Source organism: Heterocephalus glaber, unplaced genomic scaffold, assembly GCF_053883595.1.
Source record: "Heterocephalus glaber isolate CG9 unplaced genomic scaffold, H.glaber_assembly_v1.0 deba00001550, whole genome shotgun sequence".
Classification (NCBI taxonomy): domain Eukaryota; kingdom Metazoa; phylum Chordata; class Mammalia; order Rodentia; family Bathyergidae; genus Heterocephalus; species Heterocephalus glaber.
In genome coordinates this window covers 8,284,522-8,304,104 of record NW_028258343.1, presented here as the reverse complement: position 1 = coordinate 8,304,104, position 19,583 = coordinate 8,284,522, and the positions used below count along the sequence as shown (strand labels likewise).

The following is a 19,583-nucleotide window of genomic DNA, read 5'->3' as shown; positions in this document are numbered from 1 at the left end:
TTGCTGTCCAAATATGATTGAAATATACAAATAGATTCAACTTTCAAAGTTTCTGGCTTCATGTGTTATGTCTTTTATAATAGTCCCCATTATTGAGAGGCTTATGTGGGTTATTCAGTATGAGTATAGACAATGGAAACAGGTAGAAGTAGTACTTGAAGGAAGAAATGATGCTAGTGATAAAAACACATGCTTAGAAAGCCTAGATACAGTATTTCCTACAGAAAGATGAAAAATTCAGATCTTAGCTTCCTAGCAGCCAATTCAAAGTGGGACATTAAAAAGGCTTGAAATATAGCGTCTGTAAAGGTAGCTTTAAGTTCAAATGCACTGTACTCTCTGAATCTGAAAGGTAGCAGAAGTACTCATGAGCAGCCCCAATATGTTATGTCTCATGGGCCATTTATGTCATCATGGCTTGCCTGTCATGACCTTCAGGTCACAGGCAGAAGTCGGTGGCTGTGTTGTTTCAGATTTCTCAAATTCTAGTCCAGGAGCCACCTTTATTTCCCATGGGTTTCAGTGATCTTTATATTTGTGGACTTAGTGTAAGTATTCACACAATCCACCTTGGAGGTCCTTAGCAATGAAAATGACCAATCTGTTCAAGAAGGAGGCAGGGAAACAGTGGGAAATTGGATAAATCAAGTGAAATTAGCTTCGTATTGCTTACAGCTCACTCAAAGAGATTACAGCCTAACACAATCGTGTGTGTGTGTGTGTGTGTGTGTGTGTGTGAAAGGTAGAGCAGTTGGATGTTTAAGCTTATTATTTTACTTAAAAATACATTTTTGTCTATTAAAATTGATAATGTAACCTAACTCCTATACCTATCAACACTTATCAAGAAAAGTTTCTTTTTTGTTAGGAAGTTGGGAAAGTGCCGGAAGTTCTGAGACTAAAGCTGTTTAAGGTTTGAGGTTTCTGGAAACCCAGTTAAGTCTGTCACCCTGCCCTTCCGGGCTTCCGTTTCCTCAATTGTGGGCTGTGGTGCTGGACTTACTGAGAACTCTTCCTCACTTTTTGTCTGAAGATTTATAATGCACTGTTTTGGTCAGTAATCACGAATGGCTTTTTTCCAGGTGCAGGACACACACCCGTCATCGTGTCCATTCCTTATTTCATCTACACTTTGTTTCCTTTTCATTCATTCATCTGACAGATATCCCCTGACCTCTTATTGAGCAGGCCACTGTCTTGTGTCCTTTGGGATATTCAAATGGCCTTTGATTTTAATGTGTTTCATATGTGGTTGAAACACGTGGTTAATTTAATAAAGCAGATAATCTGTATTCCAGATATGAACTAATAGTTTATATTTCTGAAGTCAGTATTGATGAGTTTTCACAGAGTATAAAAGAGTCTTTAACTTTAAAGGAAGCCAAAAAAAATGACATAAATGCAATGTGCCTTAAATAGTTCATAGATAGTGGCTTAGAGTTAATCATCTTGATTAGCATGAAATATGAGATGTAATTCAAGTTTTTAGCTGTGCTTTTATTGTTTTGGGTCTTGTTTCCATTGTTTTTGGATGCTTTTCCCCCAAGAAATGGATTTTCTTCAGGCAAGGACAACCTGTTTTATGAATACTTATAGATACAATGCATACTTTACAATTTGACTTCTTTGCTCTCTTCCTTTACTTAATACAAAATTAATATTAGTCTTTATGCTAGTTTTGGCATACTCGACGATAAATGGAAATTGAAGAAAGGATTATTATTTTATATATGCTAGGAGCAATCAGATAATAAACTTAAGCACTGTAAAAAATAAAACTTGAGAAAACATTACACTGGCGTTTTGCCTTTGTTCTGTCATAGCTCTCACTGTAGTGTAGTGCTCAAATAATCCCCTTTGGCCTTACCCCTATTCCTGCAGACTATTTGCTAAAGAGTAAATATTTAAGATTTCTTGTTAATAAGTCGTTATTTACCTATCATAACAATATTAAGGGGTAGGACAGAGGGATATGAAAGGCTAGAAAGGAATAAAGGAGAAGATACATCTCAAATGAGAAAACAAATTCTTTTTAATTGTAATATCTACAGGGCTGGGATGGAGCCCAGTAGTAGAGTATTTGCCTTACATACCTGAGACCCTGGGTTCTTTCCCCAACATCAACAGAAACAAAAAACAAAACAAATAAAAGAGCATCATCTACTTGGCCCTAACCTTTTACCAAGCAATGCAACATGCACTATTGTGTGGGAACACTTGTGGGAATGGGATTATCATATCTCCATGGCCTCCTTGGTGGAACTTTGGAATTAGGAAGCAAGAAGCTCACCCCCCAATGATTGTAAAGAAAGGGGCTCCCCTTGCTTTAGGAAGATAATCTCATGACTGAACTTAAAGTATTTACTTTAAGGGTTTTGCATAAGAAGCTTGATAACAAAAAATAGCTGGTGCTGAGAAATGACTTTATTAAGAAATAGTTTTATTTTGAATATTTAATGTGCCATTGTACAAATTGATTATGCTGACAATTTTGATAACATTTACTCATTTTGGAAAAATTAAATTTTTCATTGAATTTATTTTTATTTTCTAGAAACAGTGGTGAATAGTTCAAAGAAGCATTTGTTTTTAGCTACAGTTATCTTCTGTCTTCTTGACTGATTTAACCTTAAAGTATGGATTACAAATGTCTTTGCTCTTTTGAAGGTCAAGAGCATTTGTTTTTCAGGTTTCATTCTTTTACTCATTCACTTGGTTTTTGTGATAAAGCCAGATTAATAGACTTTCAATAAGAGGAAGCAGTTTGAGTTGTGGAAAATAAATGACTCAAAACTTTGAAGACCTAAGCTATGGACCAGAATCATCATAATGGGAAGTGAGTCCCTAAGCAAGACTTTGGACTTCTCTAGTTCTCATCTTTTCATCTGTTAGTTTACTGATGAATTCGGTAATTTTGAAATGTTTTCACAGTATTAAACACTCCCTATAAAATTAAAAATAAGCTCAAAAATTAGATGGCGACAGAAGTTTACAGTTATTTCTAAAACAAATTAGCCAGATATATGACTTATTTGATGTCAAAGTCATAACCATGACCTTGGGTAACATGACACGTGTTTAAGGACACGTATCGGGAGTCTTGGCACTACAAGTACCAGAAGAGCACATCCAGGATGGAGACTGATGGCTACAGGGCACTGTATGATCCTAAATCACCAAGAAAAAATTAAATTATGTTCAGTTCACTGTAATTAACTCAAGGAGAAGGCTAATGTACTTTTGAGAATATAATCACTAGCAGATGTTAGAACAAAAATAATTGTCTTCATGTTCTTTACCTAAACATAGGTTGTATTAACCAGAACATTTAGTTCCCTAACCATCCCGGTGAACCCAAAATTCCATTACACTAAAGCAGTATACATGATCATAGAGAAATGGAATGACAGAGTCTTGTGTTTGTGTTTCATCTGACAAGTACGTTTATCTCTAAAGCTAATGTTGAAAGCTGTCTGGTTTGGCCTATTAGCATACATAATTTTCTTTAAAAACTTGGCTCAGTGGATTTGCATCTATAAAGTCTTTCCTAATTCTCTGGATGGGGTTCACCTTTGTATATTACGTTTATATTGATGTCAAAACACCTAAACATGAACACATGTCTGTTCATACGCCTCCCTTTTAAAGCTCTGAGCTCATATATATTGTGCTTGTCTTTTCTTTTTTGTATTTTGTATCTTTAGCTCTTTTTCTGGCATATAGTAAGCCTTCAGTAAATATCTGGAAGTATCATAAAACAGTCAGCTAAGAAAGTTTAAGTGACAATCACTAACACACATGTACATGATGTTTTGTTTTTAGTAGTTCTGTTTTATACATTGCTTTGTCTTCTCTGCTCCAAAAAAAATCAGCAAGCCAATGGTAACTCTGGAATCATTTTTCTTTTTTTTTGGCAACACAGGACTGGGATCAAGTTGAGGGCTAGGCAGATGATCTGCCACTGACCACATAGCAAGCCCCTACATTTTTGTTAAGTTGGCAAATAATAATTATGTACATTTATGGAATACAGTGTGATGTTTTCAGAACATGTGCACATTGTCGGTTCTAGAACTGGGAGTCTCTTCCTATGAAAACTTATGTTCCAAAATTACTACTTTTTCCTTTCTGAATAGATCATTCTTACATTATCTTCTCAAAACCCAACTTAAACCTTCACCTTCATATTGAAACTATTCTAAGGATATAAGCTGACAGTCACCAGTGTGTGTGCATGTGTGTGTGTGTGTGTGTGTGTGTGTGTGTGTGATTCCAGCCCATGGGTGCCTTTACCTGCCTTCTCTAGCACCTCCTGATCTCCATTTCCTTGCCACATTTGACATTCCAAAGTGGAACAGTAACAGTGGACCATCAGGGTTTTTTTTCTTTGATAGAGGAGAAAGATGTTTCTCTACAGAAAGCTTGTAAAACTGATGAAGGTGTTTTGAACTTTTTTTTTCAATGTCCTTCTTAAGTCTTTAGCCACTATTTTTTAATCCTTTTTACTCCCTTCTGTGAAATTAAAGTGCAACATCCCTGTAGGAGACAAAGTATAGTGTTCATTCTTTCAAAGTTTTCATGTGTAAACATTTCATTTAGCTGAGAAATATAGATGCATGGCTTCTTTCCAGGTCCTGTTGTTCCTGTTTACATAGTTTATCCAAATAATGATTGCTTTAAATTGTGACAGTTCTCATCTACAGTGTCAGGCAGGTATGTTCACCCTGCAGCCCACCATTTTTTTGACCTTGTTTTTGTTTTTTTAATAAAGAAAAATAGTCCTGGGATGCATATAAAATACATAACATAATATATAATATATGTAACAAAACTACCTTTTAAAATATTTTTCATTATAATCTTAAAAATGAGAGGGAAATTCAAGATGGACCACAGTTTGGACATGTGTAGTACTAGTATATGCTTGTTTAGTCTTAGAGAAAAACAGTGATGATGGCTGGTACTGAGAGGTTGCCAGCAAAACCTTACCTTCTTGAAAAATTAATCTAAGGGCTATAAACCAGTAAACCATAACTTGTTTAAATATAATTTGGAAGAGTAGAGAATAAAAATAAAATGTCCCACTAACAATGAATATTTTTAAAATAGGTACCTCTTCATCTCCTACCTATTATTATACCAACTTTGCTTGGCTTGGTAATGATAACCTATAAGCATCCATAATAATGAATATCTAATGCTAAGGATTTTATTTTCTTCTAAGAGTAGAAAGGCTGAGAAACCATTGAAATAGATACAGTGTTGCAAACAAGAGAGGGAGGATAGAGAATATATCCAAGGATCTCTATAAACTTGAAGACAGAGAAAGCAGCCTGTACTTAGTAAAGTGGAAGATAATTTTCACCTCATATTTAGAAATGTATTTTAAGTAACTTGAGAATCTTGAACAAGATTTCTTAGCACTATTGCTGAAAACTTGTTAGTTTTATTAAATATTAAGGGTTCATTGCTTAGTAATTTTTTTTTACGAATCTAATAACCTAAAAATAAAGTTAATGAAACGATACTCTTTCCTTTTATTATATTGTCTCTCATATGAACCATTGAATTCTAGGGAACATTAACATGCCTTGTCACATTACCAAGAGCTATTTGAGGAAAGAGTTTTCTTTTATTTTGAAGAAGAAACTGCAACAAAACCTCACTTAAAATTAATGCAAAATAATTGTTGTCTGAGATGGTGTCTCCATGTTTTCATTTTAATCGTAATGATAATTACCTCCTTCTCAAAGGCCACTGTTGATTCCAATTTGCAAGACAACAATTTGGGGAAAATCGCTCAAATCAACATCCCATCTTTCATATTACATCACTTAGATTTTTGTTTTAAAGTCACACCCTATAAGGAAAAGAGATCATGAGCTATAAGTCTGCTGAACCAGTTTCTGAATCCACTTATTGGGTGGGCAAGGGGACCTTGTATCATCTTGGAAAATTTCAGACATGTGTATGTGCATGTCACAAGAGACATGTTTCTCATTTGCAGTGGCCATTGTCCCAGAAAGTGAGACTGGAAAAGCAGGATCAGAACTGAGAACACTGCCCCTGTCAAGGGGGAGGATCACAGAGTAGTTGGTAGGAATGATTCCCTGTTGGTCCTGGGAATTAAACCCTCCTTCTCCTTCTTGCCTGTTAGTGCAGTAACTGTGGGATTACCAGTCATAGGTAGTCACTGAATCCTGCAAGATTTTGTTCTCTATAAATAGCTGTAGCTGTAGAATCTTGGCCATTTATGTCTTGAGTGAATTTTGCTTAGAGTATAAAATAGCTCAGTGATTTATTCTTTCTTTTCTGAGGCAAGCCATGTTTTACTTTAGCTTAGGTCATATTACCACGACACATTTTTAAAGCACTTTAGTTTCTTTTTTTAAAGAGAGATACTTAGTGTGTTAAAATATAGGCATGTAGATATATTACGTATCTTATAGAGTATTATCATTTCCCTTTTGGAAACCTCCACTGTTCCATCAATGGTAATCAATCATGTTCTCTGACATTTTTGAACTTTCAATTTTGAGAAGGGTAGAGTTTGTCAGGTGTCATTTTGAGTTCTAGCAAATGGTTGATTTGAGGCAAGAAAAACAATGTTTAAAAAGAAAATAAATCTAGCATTTGCTTAATAATTTGCCCTTTGCAGTAACAGAATCTTATCTGACCACCCACATTCATCTGGTTGCTGACGTGGTTCTTGCTTCAATTGCAGAAGCTATTTTTGCACCTTTTGTGTCTTTTGAGGAACCAAGTCAGCCTACTTGCTTATGATGATTCATGTCTTAAAAGTGCATAGGGTGTCCTGAAGTCCTACTGCAGTGATACGCAGAAGAGGGGGGAAATGAAGGCAAATGACTTTTTTCCCGCGCTTGGAATTTTTACACGAAGTGGTAGTGAAGGAAGGCACATTTTAACTGTCCTTAGTGCTTGCATTCTTCTCATGAGAGGTTTGGAAATAATTTGTTGGAAGAAAGGACAATTTTTAAAAAATAACAATATACAGGAAACATCTCTGGGTAGTGTAGCAGTATTTTCTACTTTTATACTAAGAGCTAAGCCACCTGAAGATGGTTGGTTGATGAATATATTTGGATTACATTGTTTGCTCTTCTGTGCGTTTCTTTGGACCAAATTTGGATAGGTATTATTCTGAGAAAATCCCCTTCCTCATTATTTACCAGAGTCTGTGAGGACTCCAGATTTCACTTTGGTTGATTTTGGATTCCTTGTTCAGAAATTAATTTTAGCACAGAACATAACTGCTAAAAAAAGAATGTGCTGCAAGGTTATCTGCGAATCATAGTATGAAGTTCAGTTGATGATTCTCCAAAAGAAGCTTTGTGGGAATTGCAGCTTTAAGGCAGAATAGTAGCATGGGCTGCAGTGGCATATTTCCTAGTTTCAAGGCATTGGATTTTAACTCTGAGATTATATTTGTAATGACCTCCACTATCACCATTAAAAGTATGAGCGCAATTGTATATTCAAAAGATTTGCACGGTGTTAAAAGAAGGGAAATTTTTTTTCTTAAATTTAAAAAGGAAAATGCTGCTTGAATGATACAGTTCCAGATTTTCTTTCCTAATGCCAGGCAGTTTCTGTGGGTAAAGAATAAGCATGCTCTTCAATTCATTATAAGCATCACCATCTTTTAAATTTTTGTATTCCTCCTTCAGATTCCCAGAAGTTGTGCATGAGTTCCTGTGGAGAGAATTGGCGTCTTGGGAACCAAAGGTGGTTGTAATGCAGTTCACTGATATGAGGATAACAGGTTAATAACTACAATTCATTATTTTCTTCTATTGTTTTTACATTTAACTCGCAAAGTAGTTTTGGCCTACCATGAACTCATCAAATCAGGGAAGAAATGATGAAAATTCCATTTAGACAGAAAAATGTTGCAAAAGATTTATTTTTTCACAATAGGCCAATTTTAATCCTGACCTTTTTGAGATAACTTCATTTGAGAAAATTTTGGCAATGTTTATTTCCATGGAAATTCTACTCAGTAAATCCCTACTAATCCTTATAGCAATAACTTTTGCTATATAATGAGAAGAAAAGCCCCTGGAAAAGTGAAGTCATAATTGTAAAAAGTTGAAAAACATTATGTCAAAATATTAAAAACCACATGTCCCCATCGAAACTAAGTCAAAAATGTCTTGCCTTCTGAATGTACAAACCCTGCACATATCTACAGTGGCGTCTGCATCCCAGAACCCACATGGAAAAATACAGTTCAGTTTCCATTAGGCTTTAAATAGCAAATTAGATTGTATGCATGTCAAATTAGAGAGTGACCATTCCAATAGTTTTACTTTTCTCTGAAAATTGTCAGAATTGGTTAGTAGGGTTTCATAGATAATATACAGTCTTATATTTAAAGTAGTATACTATACAGTATTCTCATACTGCCAACTTGGTCATTTTAGGAAAGACTGAGGTGGTTAAGGGAATTTTTACTGAAAGAAGTATTTATAATGAATTTGGCTCTCAGGAAAGTTCCCTTTCACAATTATCCTGTGGAAATAGTGTGCATTCAGCTGGACTCCATCACTGGTCATCCTTTCCTAGCGGGTCCTTTTACCCTCATCCGGTACCCTGTGAGCTAGTGCTTCCGAGCAGTAGTCAGGAGTGTGGCTCACGGTCACTAGGATTAAAGCAGCAGTGCTCTGCCATGTTCTTGAGGCATTTTATTAACTGATCCAAGACATTTTCAAAACAAACAAATAGAAGCCACTTCTAAAATTTTATTTGATAAATACTATCATGAGACATATGTTTTGTTTGTAACTATAATACCATCAGATTCTCCAGAAAAAAAGACCAAATGATCATTTTAATTTTTTTGTTTTGCTTTATTTTTTTTACTTTTAATTAACTTTATTGGTGCATTTTAGGTATACATTATGATCACATTCATCATTGGGAATTTGTACCTGCACATGATATAACTTAGTTCTTGTTTTTTCCCATTCTCCCTCCCTCCCTTCCACCTCTCCACCCCTTACTATTTACAAAAGCTTTGTTTCCGTTTTTTCCTTCTTTTCTCATATTTTCTTTCACTTTCTTTCCTTTCCCCCATCCTCCCTACTTCCCCTTCCCTTTTGAACCTTTGCTTCCTATTTCACATTACCTATTATACATTTGGGTTCTCATTTACACTTTCAGTTTCTCACACCAGAGAGACAACTTGGCATTTACATATGTGTGTCCTATTTATTTCACCGAAGAGTATGGCCTCGATATGCACCCATTTAGCTATAGATGTCTCTAGTTTATACAACCATTTTAATTTTAAAGCCATGTCATGTTATTAAAATATTGGAGGCAGAGAATTAGTGTTTGTTTCCAGCCATTTCATTCCATTATGATATGGGATGTTATTATTTATTGCTCACTTGACTTTTGCTACCAACCAAGTAATGATTAATTTCCTGAGTTAAATTGTTTTCCTGTGCAAAAGATCCCAGAAGGACGAGAGCAGCATTCCCCAGCTGCCTGTCCCATCCAGCTGTTACCCTGAGGAGGCTTCAGAGGAGCTCTGAGTGGAAGCTGTTTCTAGACCTTCCCTTAGGGGTCTGAGGAAATTTTTAACTGGGTGCAAACTTATTTGAGTGGGTCTCTGAAGAATGGCCAAAGGAGAAGGCACAGAGGTAGAAAACTGGCATCTCTTCCATGTAATTACCATTTTCTTTTCTTTTGCCTCCATTACCCGTGAAATAGCCACATAGAGGGTAATACCTTTTTCCATACTGCCCCACTCTGAAAGGTGTGATGAGCCTGCTAGACAATGCCTGTCTTTGCTGACGGGAGGATGCCTATGAGCTGTAGCACCATCCACAGAAATTCAAACGTCATATCCTCTGAGCTTTATCCTCCTAGAACTGAAAAGCATTAGGGAAAATTTTAAATGTGAACGTGAAACTGTGTTTGGGATACCGCTCCTTTGTTGGCAGTGGGAGCCAAAAATGACTTTGCCTGGTTTTGGTTACCATAAAAAGAAATCCCAGTGAATAAAATGATAACTAGCTGTTTTGTTTTGATAGAAGAATTGCTCTCCTATTGCGTTTTTCAACATACATGCTGATTTGTAAAACATTGGAATTTACTTTTAGCATCCTATTAAAGATTCTAAAAAACAAATGAAATCTATATGATCCTAAAGAAGTAATGTAGCTATAATTAACCACATTACTATAGATCTTTATGATTCTAAGTAGGTCTACATTAAGACAATTAATCAAAAATTGTGGAATATACAATGATACATTTGATGATTTGTAATACGAGGTGCAAAGAATTTTCCTAGACTCAGTGATCATTGAATGTAGATTTTCTTCTCTAATATATTTATAAGAGTTTTATCATCTATGAACATTTTTCTATATTTTGATAATAAAACACAAGCTCAAGTATTTATGTCATTTTTGGAAGAATTGGGTCACTAAATACAAGTGTCATTTTAAAAAATTAAACCTTGGATTAAATTTCTAAACTCTTATGGTTTGTACAATTAGTTTCTTTTCCTCAGTTAAGTTTTAACACTACCAAATCCTCTTCGGATTTAAAGAAAAAGATATCCCATAGGCAGTAATGGACATATGATATGGATCATTTCCATCACAGATTTTTTTCTTTTCAATTTCCAAAACAAAGTAGGGATAGACAAACAGTTAATAGAAGTCCACATTTGTAATGGTTCATGAATGCAATCAGTAAATTTCCAAAGAGAACCATCACTCATTTTCTCTCCCACCTACATTTTTCTGTATGTCTCAGAAACTCTAAGAAAGGAAGTGATTTTTGTGGGTAGCAGTTAGTGGAAGCCTCCCCAAGTCGAGTGTTGGAGAGAATAATACATCCCCAAATATGTTCGCAATCTAATATAAAAGTTTTATGTGAGACAAAAATGATATCCAGCTCCCTAGCAATAGTCTTAAGCCTTGCACTGAAGTGAGAAGTTTGGTGCTGGGTCAGAGGAATCTCCATGCCACTGGGGCTTCCAGCTCAGCACAAAAAGGGCTCTCCCTGAAGGACTCCTGAGGAACCAGGTCTGGGATTCCATCTTGTTTTCTGAATATGCAAATAGTGGGCCACCACTTATCTTAGAAAGTCAACCCTTCCTACATTCAAAGGAAGAGGTTTTCCTGACAGAAGCTATTTACATAATTGAGTTACTGGGTTTTTAATGGAGATCAAATTTTGAATCTTAAAAACCTGAAGAATATAGTGATACTTCAGTTGTCAAACTTAATTCATTCCAAATTTGTGTTTGAACACCACAGAGTTTTGAGAACTAAACATATTTTTCCCATAAGAAATAATAGAAAGCCAAATAATTGGTTCTGAGGCCCCCAAATTACACTTTTAAATTCATTTTTCTAGGACATTAACAAATTTCACAGTGAATGCTTTCTTTAACCCTATCTTGGTTCTCAGTTTTGCAAAAAAGCACAATGACGAACGTTTTAACGCACTAACACAAGCACGATGTTGTCTGGGCCAGAGCAGCACTTAGACTGAAGTCACCCCTTTGTGTCCAATGCGAGATGCAGTGCATGACTCACTCTCAGCCTGTACAGGTGTTACCTGTACAGGTTTTTTCAAGTCAGATTTTTAGTTCCATTATTGAGCAAAGTTATGAACACACAGTTTTCTAACTTTGCTCTTCAAGTAGTAGAAACTTCGAGCTTGGAGCCATTTGACAACTGAGGTATTAGTGTAAATGCTGTTGGAATATAGGATGATCCCGTGTTAACCACAGCAAAATTGATTTTTTTAAAAATAAAAAGTAGACATGATTTTTTCCTATTAGACTCCTTGTCCTAAAAATTAAACTCAACAACAGTTTAACTTCATGTTCTAGGTAAGTTGTGTTTCGACCATTAAATATCTGCTTTTGAATTTTACATAAGTAATTCTTCATGTTCTAGTCTAATATGAAAACAGTGTTGTTTTAAAATTTTATTTGGTGCATCTATTATGTTATATCATTTGTAATAAGATTTGTGTCTATGGTGTAATGGTTTTAATTCATAATGTCAAGCATAAGTTAAATGTCTGATTTATAAAGGTATTACTTCATTGCTAAATGAAAGCACTGTGGTCTTTTAAATAATTTATTCCATTATTCCAGTCTTTTTGTTATAAAATTCAATTTTCTTAGTTAATTTGAAGTTTATGTATTATGCAGAATTACATATTTTGTGTCAACCAAAGGATGGGAAATGATATATGTATAATTTTCACTTGTGAAGTTCTTACTTTCATGAAAAGTAATGATTTGCAGACAGCAAAGGAAAACAATTCATCATGAGAATCGATCGTATTCTCACAAGGAGCTGCCTAATTAATGCACATAAATGCACATATATATATATATATATATATGTATTTATCTTCTGAACAAGTAATGGAACAATTTATCCTAACTGCCTTTATTTTGTACCTAGGAAGTGTCAGGACAATCATGCCCGTGAGAACTCTAAACTATTCAGGTAATCATTTGATTTTTAATCTGTTCCCCAAATAGGCTTTCTTTTCCATATTTTTAAACTTTTATGATTGTATTGTTTAGATGCAGTCCTTTACCTTCCCCAAAGTTCTGTGATAGCCTTTTACCCTTCTGTCCTTCATCTAACTCTATTAGTCACTTTTTAAGCTATAAAATATTTCTATATTATATTAATGTTATATAAAATTTTATATTAATATATATGTGTTATAAATCAAGTGCCATATGTTGGTTTCTTTATACTATAATCATATTTTATATTAATGTAGATTTTATGTTATGTAATGTTATATCTAAGTGTGTCGTTTATATTAAGCTATAAAATATATCTCTTTATGGATGTGTAATACATGTTAGTATACAAGCCATAAAACTTGGTTAGGAATAGCTCTAAATCTTTTAATGAATCCTTTAAAAGTTTTATGATTTTACAAGTAACATTTATGAAGAGTTTTCCATCAAACACTTTTCTTTTTTGAAACTGTGGATTGAACCCAGAGCTTCATGCACTGCTAAGCACATGCTCTACCAGTGAGCCAGTACTCCCACACAAAATTCAAACATGGAAGAGATGTATGCTTATGGCATAATACTATTTGAAATTAGTATCTTTTAACTGTTGAAGATCTTCTAACTTTAAAAAAAAGGAATTAATGTAATAGCTACAAAATTTTCCTGGACTGAAAACCATCTTTAATTTATCCATCTTCAGGGTGATAATTTAGGGTTGGTTTGGGTTTCTTATCTGGTGACTGTTATGAGAATCTCTATGTTTTCTTTGCCTTCAGGTCATTTTATCTTAGTGAAATTGGCAGTTGAACTTTGCTGTAGTTGATGGGCAAAACTTCTCTTAGACTATTCATCATCCCAATTTCATCCCAGTTGAAAGCATTCAAATGCCATAAGAAATCGTGGATTTGCACTTAGCTTTTGGATGGACTTTTCAATGATGGAGAGAACTGTGTTATAACCTGGTCCAAGGACATTTCCATCTAATGCCCATTGACTGCAGTGTGGGTGTGCAAGGTTCCAAAGAGAAGGGACAATCAGCAGGTTTGCCGACACACTGGAGCATGGAAGCAACTGAGCTTTAAAAAGCACAGCTTTGGAGAAACTCCATGAGTCTGAGCGGCTTTCAGGCAAACTAGCACTTAAGACCTTGCATAACAAGATGGACACTGGGGACACGGCTCTAGGACAAAAAGCTACCTCAAGGTCTGGAGAAACTGATAAAGCATCAGGTAGATGGAGGCAGGAACAATCAGCTGCAGTTAAGATGAGCACTTTCGGCAGTCAGGAAGGACAGCGGCAACCACAGATAGATCCGGAGCAAATCGGAAACACAGCATCAGCACAACTGTTTGGGTCTGGAAAGTTGGCCTCACCTGGCGAAGTGGTGCAGCCAGTCTCAGAGAAGCAATATCCACTGCACCGTCCAAGTCCGTACTCATGCCAACATTCACTCTCTTTCCCTCAGCACTCAGTGCCACAGGGGGTCATGCACAGCAGCAAGCCACAGCAGAGCATAGAAGGCCCTCCCTGGCTCTTCCCTGGCCCTTTGCCATCGGTTGCCTCTGAGGACTTATTTCCTTTTCCTATACATGGCCACAGTGGTGGTTATCCTAGAAAAAAGATTTCAAGCCTGAACCCTGCTTATAGCCAATACTCCCAGAAAAGTATCGAACAGGCAGAAGATGCTCACAAGAAAGAGCACAAACCCAAAAAGCCCGGCAAGTACATTTGTCCTTACTGCAGCAGGGCATGTGCCAAACCAAGCGTTCTGAAAAAACACATCAGGTCCCATACTGGTGAGCGGCCATATCCATGTATACCTTGTGGTTTCTCTTTCAAGACAAAGAGCAATTTGTACAAGCACAGGAAGTCACATGCCCATGCAATTAAGGCAGGATTAGTACCTTTCACAGAGTCAGCTGTATCTAAATTGGACCTAGAGGCTGGTTTTATTGATGTAGAAGCAGAGATACATTCAGATGGTGAACAGAGTACAGATACAGATGAGGAGAGCTCTTTATTTGCTGAGACTTCTGACAAAATGAGCCCTGGCCCACCCATCCCATTGGATATTGCCAGTAGAGGTGGCTACCATGGTGGGTCCTTGGAAGAATCCTTAGGTGGCCCAATGAAGGTGCCAATTTTGATTATCCCCAAAAGTGGGCTTCCGTTGACCAACGAAAGCTCTCAGTATATTGGCTCTGATATGCTACCAAATCCGTCTTTAAGTACTAAGGCTGATGACTCTCACACAGTTAAACAGAAACTTGCACTAAGACTGTCAGAGAAAAAAGGACAAGACTCTGAGCCATCTCTCAATCTTCTGAGCCCGCACAGTAAAGGAAGCACTGATTCAGGTTATTTTTCTCGCTCAGAAAGTGCAGAGCAGCAAATAAGCCCTCCCAACACAAATGCAAAGTCTTATGAAGAAATCATCTTTGGAAAATACTGTCGACTCAGCCCGAGAAATGCGCTCAGTGTTACACCCACGGGTCAGGAGCGCGCCACCCTGGGGAGGAAAGGTATCATGGAACCATTACCTCACGTAAACACCAGGTTAGATGTCAAGATGTTCGATGATCCTGTCTCACAGCTGATCCCCGGCAAGGGAGAAGTGGACCCTAGTCAAACAAGTATGCTGAGGTCCAACAAATTCAACAGTGAGTTCAGGCAACCTCAGACTATTCCATCATCTGTCAGGAATGAAGGAAAACTTTATCCAGCAAATTTCCCATGCAGCAACCCAATTCTCTTAGAAGCTCCTGTAGACTCTTCGCCCCTTATTAGAAGCAACTCAATGCCAACTTCTTCAGCAACTAATTTAAGTATTCCCCCGTCTCTGAGAGGAAGCCACTCATTTGATGAAAGGATCACAGGGTCCGATGATGTGTTCTATCCGGGTACCGTAGGCATGCCCCCTCAACGAATGTTAAGAAGACAGGCGGCCTTTGAGCTGCCATCGGTCCAGGAGGGGCACATGGAGGCTGAGCACCCTGGCAGGATGTCCAAGAGTCTTGCCAGCTCATCCCTGAAGGAAAAGAAAGTGATTGCTGGGGACAGGATTGGGTACGACTATGATGTCTGCCGGAAACCCTATAAGAAGTGGGAAGACTCTGAAACACCGAAGCAAAGCTACAGGGACATTTCCTGTTTAGGTTCTTTAAAGCATGGAGGAGAATACTTTATGGATCCTGCAGTGCCATTGCAGGGAGTGCCAACTGTGTTTGGAACTACATGTGAAAACAGGAAACGCCGGAAAGAGAAAAGTGTAGGAGATGAGGAGGACACCCCCATGCTCTGCGGTGGTGTGGTCAGCACCCCCATGAGCATGATGACTGCAGATTATGACTCCAAATTGCAGATGCAAGAAGGAGTAAGGAGTGGATTTGCCATGGCCGGACTTGAGAATCCTCCTCATGGTCACCCTGAGCGTTTTGACCCAGGTCGACCCCAGCTGCAGTCCGGAAGTCTATCTCTAGGGTCAGAGGAGTCACCTTCTACCACTGATTCTGATAAGATGTCAGACTTGGCGGGTAGAAAACCTCCTGGCAATGTGATTTCTGTGATTCAGCACACAAACTCCCTGAGCCGACCCAATTCGTTTGAAAGGTCTGAGTCAGCTGAACTTGTGGCTGGTACACAGGATAAAGCTCCTTCGCCCTCTGAGACATGTGACAGTGAGATTTCCGAAGGCCCGGTGAGCCCAGAGTGGGCTCCCAGTATGGAAAACACAGAAAGTGGAGGGAAACCAACTTTGTCCTCTCAGGTACAACAGCACTCCTATCACACACAGCCTCGGCTGGTTCGACAGCACAACATTCAGGTTCCTGAGATTCGAGTTACCGAGGAGCCTGACAAACCAGAGAAAGAGAAAGAAGCCCAGAGCAAAGAACCAGAAAAGCCTGTGGAGGAATTTCAATGGCCCCAGAGAAGTGAGACCCTTTCTCAGCTCCCTGCCGAGAAGCTGCCGCCCAAAAAGAAGCGCTTGCGACTTGCGGATATGGAGCACTCTTCAGGGGAGTCGAGTTTTGAATCCACAGGCACAGGCCTCTCTCGCAGCCCCAGTCAAGAAAGCAACTTGTCCCACAGCTCTAGTTTCTCAATGTCTTTTGAAAGAGAAGAAACTTTTAAGCTTACTGCACCTCCTAAGCAGGATGAGTTTGGGAAGCATTCAGAGTTTCTGACTGTCCCTGCCGGTTCATATTCGCTGTCTGTTCCGGGCCATCACCACCAAAAAGAGATGAGACGATGTTCCTCTGAGCAGATGCCTTGTCCTCAGCCAACAGAAGTTCCAGAAATTCGGAGCAAATCATTTGATTATGGCAATTTGTCCCATGCTCCCATGGCAAGAGCATCAACCTCAACATTGTCACCGTCCCGGGAGAGGAAGAAATGCTTCCTGGTACGGCAAGCTTCCTTCAGTGGCTCCCCAGAAATTGCCCAGGGTGAGGCAGGTATGGACCCAAGTGTGAAGCAAGAGCAAATGGAGCAGCTCCACGCGGGCCTCAGGGCCACATGGCTCCACGGCCCATCCTCTGTGCTTCCGCCTCTTCTGGCAGATGACCCAGGGAAGCAAGGGCTGGGTCCTTGTGCCCCACTGAGTTCAGGACCCCTCCACTTGGCCCAGCAACAGATCATGCACATGGACAGTCAGGAGTCTTTGAGAAATCCTTTGATACAACCAACATCCTATTTGACAAGCAAGCACTTAGGTGAACAGCCACACTTATTTCCACCTCAAGAGACAATTCCATTTTCTCCCATCCAGAATGCTTTGTTTCAGTTTCAGTATCCTACTGTCTGTATGGTTCATTTACCAGCCCAGCAGCCTCCCTGGTGGCAGGCACATTTCTCCCATCCCTTTGCTCAACACCCTCAAAAGAGCTATGGCAAACCTTTCCAGGCAGAAATTCATTCTGGCTATCCTGTAGAGCATGTTGCAGAGCACGCTGGAAAGAAATCTCCTGATTATCCACATGCAAAAGAGCAGACTTACCAGTGTTATTCAGGAACATCAGGGCTACACTCAAAGAATCTTCCTCCAAAGTTCCCATTGGATCCAAGCTGCAAGTCGACGGAAACTCCCTCTGAGCAGATTCTTCAAGAAGATTTTGCCTCTGCAAACGCCGGGCCTTTGCAATCACTACCGGGAACAGTGGTTCCTGTTCGGATCCAAACGCACGTTCCGTCCTACGGAAGTGTCATGTACACAAGTATTTCTCAGATACTTGGGCAGAACAGCCCCGCCATTGTCATATGCAAAGTCGATGAGAATATGACCCAAAGAACACTGGTAACCAATGCAGCCATGCAAGGGATAGGATTTAACATTGCCCAGGTCCTCGGGCAGCATTCAGGCTTGGAAAAATACCCACTTTGGAAAGTACCTCAGACCTTACCTCTTGGCTTAGAATCCTCCATCCCCTTATGTTTACCTTCCACCTCAGACAGCGTTGCCTCCCTTGGAGGCAGCAAGCGGATGCTTTCTCCAGCCAGTAGCCTAGAGCTCTTCATGGAAACAAAGCAGCAGAAGCGGGTCAAAGAAGAGAAGATGTACGGGCAGATTGTTGAGGAGCTCAGTGCTGTGGAGCTTACCAACTCAGACATTAAGAAAGACCTCCCCCGCCCCCAGAAACCCCAGCTGGTTCGGCAAGGCTGTGCTTCTGAGCCAAAGGATGGCTTGCAGTCAAGGTCATCTTCTTTCTCCTCTCTGTCACCCTCTTCATCTCAAGACCACTCCTCTGTCAGTGGGCCAAGAGAGCCATTTTCACCCAGCAGGGAGATGCTTTCTGGCTCCAGGGTGCCCCCTCCAGGGCAGAAGTCCAGTGGGCCTTCTGAAAGCAAAGAGTCCTCAGATGAATTAGATATGGATGAGACAGCATCAGACATGAGCATGAGTCCTCAGAGTTCTTCACTGCCTTCAGGAGACAGTCAGCAGGAAGAGGATGGGAAGGGCCGGAAGCTGCCTGTTGGCATGCTGGTCCACATGGCCTCCAGCCCCAGCAGGAACATGGCGAACTCTACTCTTCTTTTCACGGACATGGCAGATTTCCAGCAGATTCTTCAGTTCCCCAGTCTGCGGACAACAACTACTGTGAGTTGGTGCTTCTTAAATTATACAAAACCCAATTTTGTGCAGCAGGCCACCTTCAAATCCTCGGTTTATGCTTCATGGTGCATTAGTTCCTGCAATCCAAACCCATCAGGATTGAACACCAAGACCACATTGGCACTTCTGAGGTCCAAGCAAAAAATCACCGCAGAAATTTATACTCTGGCTGCCATGCATAGGCCTGGAACCGGCAAACTCACATCGTCCAGTGCTTGGAAGCAGTTCACACAGGTAACAGATACTGCTTTAGAAAGTACTGTGTGTTGTGGATGTGATTGCTGAGCATACTGCATAGTGAAGGATATAAGTTCTGAAATATGCTAGGAAAATGAAGGTTAGAATTGGGGAGTCCTCAGCAACACTGGTCTTACCCAGGGTTGGGGAAGCCACTGATTGTACTTAGTTCTGAGGGTCCTAGGGAAAGTCCCCCCAAATTAGAGTATCTCCATCTAGGTGCTTTGAAGTTCTCCCACTGGGACTAATTCAAGCATGTGGGTTTCTCTCCCTTCTGACCTCTGTTAGTAACCTGGCAGTTCCACTTTTCTTTTGATCTGAAAAATTCAGGAGATTGTGAAATAAGACTGTAAGAAAACAGGGAGTGGATGCTGAAAAGGAAGATCAGAAAGGAGGCATGAAGGGTGTCAGAACTGATGTTGGTAGATATTGGAGGGCTGGTCCTCAGTGACAGTACTTTTCCCTAAAATTTGTTTTCTATGTGTCTCTTCCAAAACTTACTTTTCCAGGTTACTGGCTTGTTTGTCCCTACATGAACAATTAGTGCCTTACATGTAAGATTATAAAAATATTAATAAAGGGCATTTTATAATTTATACTAAATTAATAATAGAGCAAATAGAAGATTTTTAAGATACGCTTTTACTTATGTGTTAATATTTTCCTTCAATGACTGTTGAGACTATGTTTTTAATG

The 19,583-nt window shown here is 38.9% G+C and overlaps 1 protein-coding gene across 11 annotated transcripts in view; it reads left to right on the top strand.

Annotated features, from left to right (window-relative positions):
* Window positions 1-19,583, top strand: part of Hivep2 (HIVEP zinc finger 2) — a 182,523-nt gene that overhangs the window by 145,102 nt on the left and 17,838 nt on the right. For all 11 annotated transcript variants that reach the window (XM_021259324.2, XM_004846048.4, XM_087190053.1 and 8 more), the window contains 3 exons: window positions 7,689-7,783; window positions 12,468-12,512; window positions 13,318-18,884. In XM_021259324.2, coding sequence (XP_021114983.1) covers window positions 13,701-18,884 — 5,184 coding nt within the window. In that variant the 5' untranslated portion in view covers window positions 7,689-7,783; window positions 12,468-12,512; window positions 13,318-13,700. The remainder of the gene's footprint in view (window positions 1-7,688; window positions 7,784-12,467; window positions 12,513-13,317; window positions 18,885-19,583) is intronic.